Genomic DNA, 9,442 nt, shown 5'->3' with positions numbered 1-9,442 from the left:
CTGAACAAAATGAAAATCGTTATACGGGGGTTTTCAAGGTTTCTGATTTCAAATCTGAGGTACCTATCACTTTGGTTTTCCATATTTAATTTAAATTTTAAATTTATTTAAATAAACTTAAAAATTCGAACAAATTGCATTGTATATACTTATTTCAACACTTTGCTCACAAATAAAAAGACTTTGACCAATTGCTAAGCAGTCGCCGTTATTTTTTTACAAAAACAAAACTTGCAGTTGTTTGCTTTAATGTTTTCTTTATCGATTACCAACAACAAAAAATGCATTCATGAAAGTTCAAAAAATGACTTTTTGCCTCAAAAATTTGGAGTGCAGGTCCCTGTTTGACGTACTATAAATTCCGAAATACAATTATATTTATTTGTAATACAATTGACAATTTTTCACATACATACATAATTCTCGAAAATACAAAGGGAAATGTAGCCGAAGTACAACTTTTAACAAAATTCTTGGTCTTAAAAAAATAATAAAAAATAAATAAAAAGTTTAAATGCAGAGCAATCATTTTATTCATTTCTATTATTAGATTCGTTATGTTTCAAATGCAACTAGCTTTCGATATAAAAACGGATATAATTATCATCTCAGATCATTTATTTTCTTAACATAGTTATGGAATACATATTATAAATATTAATAACTTAAATTATTCTCTAATTATTTGTGGCTTAAAATCTAATTCGGAGGCTTTTTTGAAAGATTCAGCATACAGTTCAAGTCTTCGAGTCATAGGGAAATTCCAAAAGTCTTTCACTTGGCGGCACATATTCAAGTCCAATTCGGTGATCAGAAGACCATCTTTGTCACGCGAGAGGCCCTATAAAAATATAAATAAATTCTTAATTATTTTAAAAATACTTTGATGAACTAGAAACTATTTAAAATTATTTAAAATTGTTACAATTTTTAATTGAAAAAAAACTATAAAATACTGTACAAATATAAACAATTCCTTAAACTTTGTACTAACAGGGTCGAAAGAATTAATTCTTAATACAATTTTCAAAACTTTCTATTATGAATTCATCATGAATTAATTCTTAGGAATTAGTTGTATACAGAATTAATTCCTTATTAAATCATTCAAGCTTTAATTGAAATCCGTTACAAAGTAGCTTAATAAAATGTATTGAATGATTAAATTTTTCTTCAATTCTAATCTATTACAAAACGGCTGAAGACAATTTTTCTATTAATTTTTGAAATGTTTAAAAGCAAAATAAACACAAAACTGAATTTTCATTAAATTTGTAATAGATTTGAATTAACAAAAAATTAATCATTCAATGCTTGCATAAATTGTATTATGAATTAATTCATTAATGAATGAATTCTATTGAAATAAAAGTCTTTGAATTTAGTTGGTATGATTTTATGGAATGAATATCTAAATCTGGATGAAGAAAAATTGAATTAATTAACATGAAGCTCTGGTCATAGAAAATAGACATAGAGCGGAAACTCTCCTGTCAAAGACCTAACTCAGTTGTCAGAAACCTAAGTGGTGAGAATGTATTAGTAGAAAAAACTATGTGAAAACAAAAACAACACTCGTATGTGTGATTATTTTAAGTAATTTTTTTGTTTGAGTTTTTTTCTAGTTTCCGCTCTATTTTCTCTATGGCTCTGGTGTTGAATATGTGATAAAATTAATAAAAATGTTCTTTTAGAAAATAAATTTACTTACCGGAGTCCTACTACCATCAGGTGCTGCCACATAAGTTGAGCCATAGAAGGGGCCAAATGTTTTATGAGCCTTTAGGCCATCACCCGAAGTATATTCATTAGGGAACTCCTCATAGCCAACACGATTAATAGCCACTGTAAAGTAACTATTGGCTATAGCAGCATTTCTAGCCTCAATCGACCACAAGGGTTCACTCAAGGCACCAACTGTTGCTGAAGGATTGAATACAATTTCCGCACCATTTAAGCCAAACATCATCCAATTTTGTGGATGATGACGACCATAACAGATGTTAATACCAATTTTACCAAATTCAGTTTCAAATACGGGATGACCCGTATTACCCTCCACATAGTAAGTGGACTCATTGAAATCGCCTACACGAGGAATATGATTCTTACGATGTTTACCCAAATAGCGACCCTTATTTGAAATCACCACAGCTGTATTCCAAATGATGTCGCAATGTTCTACATCTCTTTCCAAAATCGGAGAAATTATTACCATGTTATAGGCTTTGGCCAATTCCTGTAGCATTTTGGTAGTGGGACCCGTAATGGCCTCTTCGGCAAACTCACACCAGGGGAATTTTTCACGGGTACAAAAAGCAAATGGCATAGCTGGGAAATAATTGAATTTTATATAGAAATACTCTTTAATTGCTAATTTATGCTCTACTTACTCCAAGCTTCTTGCATGCACAAAACATTTACACCGGCCGCTGCTGCAGCTTTAATGATTTTGGTGATTTTATTCCATATGGCATCACGTTGTTTATCAATCGGTTCCGTTGTGGCCAATACAATGGAATTTTGTATGGCTCCCACTTTAACCAGACGTGGTTTTCTTATTTGCTCCTGTTTGGCTGGAAAACTGTAAGCCTTCAATTCAAAACCATTTTCGGTGGCAATATTTTTAGCTTCATCGGGTAATTCCAAAATATGGCTGAAAGTAAATATAAAAATGAAATTAATATCATCATTTTATACAGTATATAATAGTCATAAAGCTATATTAAAATATGGATAGATATTCACAAAATCCAGTAATGTGATTTTCGAATACAAATTATTGATCTGTGTTAAATATTGGTTCGATATTAATATTGTTTAGATATTTATGAAGGTTAATGAGGTTTTCTGAAGTGGTCCTTATACCAATTATGGGCAGATCTTCACAAAATTAAGGACGCCGATTTTTATATATGTACATTAGCGTGTCCCAAATTTCTATTTTTTTTTTTTTTTGAATTTTGGAATTTATATATATAAAACTATAAATATGAAATTTTATCTTTCTATCATGATTGCAACCCGTGCAAGGGTAATATATTTTTCTTAAGTTTCATCAAAATCGGCTCAAAAATATATAATATTTCGCTATCTTTCCATTAAAAATTCCAAATATTAAAAAAATTTACCTTTGACCTTCACGATTTAAGGGTTAACGTTTTCCGATTTTAGTAAAACTTTCAGACTATATTTAAAATTACCTGGACTATAATATTCTGAATAGCTTTACTTAAGGTTTATAACAGTAAGAAAATTCGGCTCATTCGCCAAAATATGGTAAAAATATGGTAAATTTTCTCGAAAATCGCAAAATTTAAATCGCAGGTACGGAAAAACTATAGGAGGTATTGACATACTTTTTTCACAATTTATTCCCTATTATGTTGTCAATAAATCCCCATGTGATGATCAAAAAATTCTAAAATTTATTTAACAAAATTTTTAAAAATTTGAAAATGGAGTTCTGAAACTGCCGTTAAAAAAAATATTTTTTTTGGTTATACCTGAGTATACGTTAACTGTATCCTATGAAGATAAAAACTCATATACAATTAAATATGGATATATTTTAAGTAGGAATAAACTTTTGTTTTAATATTTCTCAAAATATGTTAATTTTGTTCCTACATTTCTTGTTCTAGTGGAATGAGACACGTTAATGGCCTGGCGATTTTTTAATAACTTGAAAATTTTTTAACCAATTTTTGTGTTTTATATCTCATTAGAACGACAGTTACGTACACATTTCTATACTTTTAAATTAAATTGCAAAAGTAATTATTTAATGGCAAAATTTTTACAAAAACTGAAAAAATTGCATTTTTTCCCCTGTAAATGCACCTCAAAACTAAATCGCAAGTCGGCACGGGTTGCAACCATGATAGAAAGACAAAATTTCATATTTAACTATAGTTTTATATATATAAAAATATAGATTCAAACGAATCAGTTGCGTTCGGTACAGATTACCTGTGATGGACTGGTCAGATTTCAGCAGCTCATAATAGATAGGTCGCTTTTACTCCCATTTATCCATTACGATAACGCTTCGGGTTATCGTAATGGATCCATTATTCATTGGAAGTAATGATTCGGTGCAAAAATGATTTGTCTTTTATAGCGTTCAAGCATCATTTCGGACATGAAAAATCGTCTTTCAAGTACTATCGGCTTCAATTCGTATGTTACCCAATTTCCCTGCTTCTGGATGAATCCAGCAGCTCACAAACGTTTTGAAACTGCTGCTTGAGTAGCTCCAAATGATTTTGCAATCCACATGGACTATTGCCACCAATTCTTGGACTTCCAACATTTATGGCTGTCCTTCTCAACCACTTCTGCACCGCACAAAACATCTCTCGCATGTTGAAACCGATGGAACACATTTACCATAAGCTTTGGTGAGCAATTGATGTGCTTCGTCAGCACCTTTTTTCAAATTAATGAAGAAAAGCAAAACTTTCCGCATATGACGCTTTGTTGGAACAAAATGCGATATTTTCGAAGCAAAAAAGAACTTTGTAGTTTTCACTATTACGCTCAATAACTAAGTGAGAATAAATGACAGATATGTAACCTTAAAAATCACATATAAGTTATTAAAAACAAAAACTGTGTTCAAAAGATACACTATCTATTGTAAATCCCACATTTTTAAGTCATACACCTAATATTAGCACATGAAACACATTTTTGCGGAATTCTGTGATTTTATAGGCATTTATGTATCATAGAACCATATTCCGAGAAGAAATTTGTATGGGGTCTAGAAGAAATCATTGACCTGGTATTACAATTTTCAACAATATTTGTACTTTTGTTGTGCCAAATTTAATGGCATTATCTTATATATGGGGGATTTCACGTCAAGTGAACCAACTTTTAAAATCTATGTCTTCCGATCGGGATGAAATTTACACCAAGGTTAGACCTATTGGATAGTAATTCAGACACAATTTTTCAACAAGATCGGTCCAGAAATCTCTGAGTTAGAGATGGTAAAAATTTGACATTTTGGCCAAACATGTGATTTTTCTCATCCATGTAACTTATTACCAAAATGTGTTCCAAAGAGTTTAGATAGCTATTTCTTCAATCTTTCGAAAAAAAATATTTTAAAAAAAAAATAAAAAATTTTTAATATTTTTTTCCGAAATCAAAAACTTTTTTTACTTTTTTTCAAAATGGGCCCTTTTTTTCTTAAAATAAAGCTTAGATATTTACCTGGAAGACCTATTTGGTGGCTTATGCGAGTTTGATATCTATCAAAAAAAATGTTTTGTAACTCAAAACATGTAATTTTTGACTTTTTTGCAAAATCAAAAACTTTGTTGACTTTTTTTCAAAATGGACCCTTTTTTAATTTCAGACCTATATTTTCCTTTCAGACCTATTTGGTGGCTTAGTGGGATGCGAGTGGGATACTTTCAAAATAAATGTTTTGTAACTCAAAACATGCAATTTTTCAACTTTTTTTTCAAAATCGAACTTTTTTTCCAAAATGGGTCACTTAGTGTATAGTATAGCAAAATAAATGTTTTGTTACTCAAGATATACAATTTTTGTTTTTTTTTTTTTCGGCAAAATCGAACTTTTTTTCAAAAAGGGGCCCTTTTTTACCAGGAATTTTTGAATTTTTTTCTTTACAAACCATCTCCTGAACCATTTCATTTTTATATATATGGGGGATTTCACGTCAAGTGAACCAACTTTTAAAATCGATGTCTTCCGATCGGGATGAAATTTACACAAAGGTTAGACCTATTGGATAGTAATTCAGAACTCTCTGAGTTAGAGTGTTAAAAATATTACACATGTTTTTATTGCACTAGCCTTTAATTAAAAATTTGTTTTAAATTTTGACAAAGACAAATTTGTAAAACTAATTTCAAATAGCCTAAACACCAAAAGGTAGAGATATGAAATGTAGACTAGATATTCCCCTCTCTATATGTAGAGAATAAGAATGGATTTTTTGGAAATTCGAAGGTTTACGGGGTAAAACGGGTAAATTCATTAACCATGTATAATCTAAACCAATACAGATATAAACAAAATTTAAATTGTATCTTTATCTATGTAAAAAATAAACAGACATGTATTTGATACTTTTTTAATTTCGTTCCTTTTTGGGGGAGATACTATCCCACTCGCATCACACTACGAGACCAAAAGCTCTTAAAGGAATAGACCTAAGAAAAAAATTCAAAAATTCCTGGTAAAACTCGGATTTTTTTTTTGGAGTCCAGTCAACTGTAATAAAAAAGCTTCCTAAAGTATGCAGTACAAATTCAGATATTTTATTTGCAAATAAATAAGAACAGGCAGGAGTATGCGGGTTGGAGAAACTTGAAGAACTAACATTAGTAAATGCTACCGAGCGAAGCCGGGGCGGTCAACTAGTCTCCAATATATTTAAAGAAAATAACAACACATTTTTTTTAAAAACATCAACTCATTTGGATGTTGTCTCGCATATGTTATAGCTCTGGTTTTACTCGACCGATTTGGCTCATTTGCCATACCAAAGATTTCTAATCAACAGAGAATACTAGGGAACAATAATTTTATGTAAAGGTACTTATGTGGGTATGCGACAAATATGTACACAAAAAGCCAAAATATGCTTTAAAGGCCAAATATGCTCTAAAAAGTCAAAAATGCAAAAGTGCAAAAATATGGTATTATGGACAAAATATGCGCCAACAAATCTATGCTTAAATGACTAAAATGTTACGAAACGGATAAAGGTATTTATCCATTTTGGCTCAATAGATCGTCTGGGAAAAATTAAGTTTACATGATTCCGGTTTCCCTGGTAATGACTTATTTATAAGCGCTTGTGGTAAGTTCTTGCCACCAATGACATCACCGTGTTAAAATAATGTGTTAAGTACAGCTGTACTGAACCGTACTGAAAAAAGTACAAATGTACAGAATTGATCATCTCTGTCAGTTGGTCATGTCCAATTACAGAGTTACCTTTCTATAACAGTCTTTGAGGTCTATTTTTCTGACTATCTGAAGAATTTTAAAGTGCGTAATTAGTATGTATTTCAAATTAATATTAATTGTGCAAAAGAGAACACAATTGTATACTCTTAAATTAAAATCAAATCTCTTCAGATACTTTTAGGTCATTTCTCTTTATTTGTTTCAAACTTTTGTGATCAGATGTTTATTGTTTATGTTTATATGTATGTAGGCACCCAAGTACATAGATTTCTATGTATTGTATCTATTTTAGCACCCGTATCTACAAATTAATAAAAATGTATATAGAATAAATAGACATTACGTCGCGTGGCATTTGTTTGTTTTTGATTACTAATTTTTAATCTTTAATTCCAGAATACTCGAATATATGAAGAATACTTAAAGTGTTTGGGGAGGTGTTTTATTTATTATTTATGTAAGTAAATAAGTGTTATGTTTTGAAATAATTTATTCGAATTTTTGTCGAAAACGTACCAAAATGAGATAAATAGTGTTACAAATATGTTTCGCATATTCCGGCATTTGAAGTATTGTTTATGGGACGAAAAGCTGTTGTTTATTAATTAATTTTGGAGTCTGACCGAAGCTTAATCGGGCTAGTAGAACCAGAATTCTTGAACAAAAATGGAGAACGGAGAATTGACTGCAGATTATACTATGACATTTTGCAATTATTCCTATGATAAAAGAACAAGATCTGTTGAAATTAGTAAGAATCGGTCCATGATCCCGCATAGAATAGCAGCATCTGAACAAAACACAGCAAAAATAAATTTCCTGCTAAAATAAATCATAAGAGTAAATTTTTTGTTGATCGGTTCACTCTCTAAAATCACTAAATACCCATTAATATCTTCTAAATATTGTTATCAGGCTGAAATTCAATATAAATAATTCCCAAATATATAAAAATCGCAGTACCAAATTTTATAAAGATCGGTCCCTAAATGATCCAAAATTTATATTCAAAAAGCACACCACTGAGTTTTGTGAATATCGGTCCCTATTTGACAATATCTCCCATATAAGGTCCACTTCCGAAAATAACTTAAATACTCTGGTTAACATAAGACACAAATTGTCCCCATATATACATACAAAAATCTCTGTACCGAATTTTATGAAGATCGGCCATATAAGAAACACACAAAACTCATTGAATATAGTACTCTAACTTGGTTTTGTTTGATTTAGCATATTTTATCAATTCAAATCTCCAGAAAGTGCCAAAAATGGCACAACTTTCGCACAAATCCCAACACTGATTTATAAGATTGTTTTCGTTTGATCGCAGACAAACAACAGATACGAGATACTAAGTTGAAATGTTTACAAAACAGATTTTAGTACAAATGTTTATTATATGATTATGATAATTTATTAAAGTTAATTAAAAGAAAATACTATAACAAATAACCGGATTAAATAACAGATTAACTAAATATGTTTATTAATAATAATAAAAATATATACATACATAATTGTTTTATATTTTTGTTTACTATTAAATTACTTTCTTTTTTGCTCAACTTACTCATCTGATCTTCCATAAAGAATACGTTTGACTTCTTTAAGTTCATCTACAGGAATATGTTTTTCTAAACTTTCTTCCAAACTTTTAAAGTTTATTTCTGACATTTTATAATTTATTTAAGAATATTTAACAATATTAAAAGCACGTCCGTCTAGTACGATCACTAAACTACGAATAAAATTCTTGATGAAATAATTTTCTTACTGTGGCATTTATTAAATTTGCAGCGACGTTAAGCAGGGATTCCCAAATCAGTATGAAAATGAGTAATTTAGAGAATGATTGTAAATAATACAGTAGCATTAGATATAAAACTTATGGTCATATGATTTTCAAAGCAGTAAAAGGAATAAATGTGCAAAAAAATTAAATAAAATCGGAAATATAAAAGCTCCTACATGAGGCTATTATGATTTTGACTTTCCGTTAGTAACACCACATTGATCGTAGATCCACATAAGTATGTATATTCTGGGTTCTTATAAAATTCTACGATCTAGACGATCTAGATATGTAAGTCTGTTGATGTTAATTCTAATAGCGCCTATGATAAACTGACTGATTGGCTGCAACTTGCTGTTAATATTTATATACACATGCTATCTTCTAGAAGTTTCATGAATTATCTAACGGGCAAAACTAGAATGGTCTACTTCTAGAGCTTTCAGCAGCCTTAATGTTAACAGTACAACTTCATAATCTTTCGTTTACCCATAAACCGGTTCTTTAAACTAATGGTTTTACTAAACACTATCTGAAGGTCACTTAAATACTTTCGTAATCAATAGTTTCCTACCTACAAATAATATTCAATTCTAATAAATACAACAGTTTGGGAATCTCTAATTTTGAGTAAGCGCATTAACATTTGCTTTATTAGCTATTGATAATGTTCTCTTATTTAATCTA

General features: G+C 30.0%; 1 protein-coding gene across 1 annotated transcript; it reads right to left on the bottom strand.

Annotated features, from left to right (window-relative positions):
- Positions 1-600: 600 nt before the first annotated feature.
- pyd3 lies at positions 601-8,701 on the bottom strand. Its single transcript, XM_065512524.1, has 4 exons — positions 8,534-8,701; positions 2,394-2,656; positions 1,712-2,331; positions 601-841 (listed from the first exon to the last, which is right to left on the bottom strand). Exons 1-4 carry the CDS (start codon positions 8,635-8,637, stop codon positions 671-673), a joined length of 1,158 nt encoding a protein of 385 aa, XP_065368596.1. The 5' UTR covers positions 8,638-8,701; the 3' UTR covers positions 601-670.
- Between the last annotated feature and the right edge of the window lie 741 nt (positions 8,702-9,442).

The sequence above is a fragment of the Calliphora vicina genome, chromosome 5 (assembly GCF_958450345.1).
Source record: "Calliphora vicina chromosome 5, idCalVici1.1, whole genome shotgun sequence".
In the NCBI taxonomy this organism is placed as follows: domain Eukaryota; kingdom Metazoa; phylum Arthropoda; class Insecta; order Diptera; family Calliphoridae; genus Calliphora; species Calliphora vicina.
The sequence above is the reverse complement of the archived record's forward strand: the minus strand, read 5'-3'. Positions and strand labels throughout refer to the sequence as shown.

Bases quoted from the DNA above. Each gene is read 5' to 3' on its own strand.
- pyd3 (XM_065512524.1), bottom strand. From the start codon at position 8,637: ATGTCAGAAATAAACTTTAAAAGTTTGGAAGAAAGTTTAGAAAAACAT. The intron at 2,657-8,533 runs GTAAGTTGAGCA...ATTTACTTTCAG, and splicing joins CTTTATGGAAGATCAGATGA to CCATATTTTGGAATTACCCG. The intron at 842-1,711 runs GTAAGTAAATTT...ATATTTTTATAG, and splicing joins CTGATGGTAGTAGGACTCCG to GGCCTCTCGCGTGACAAAGA.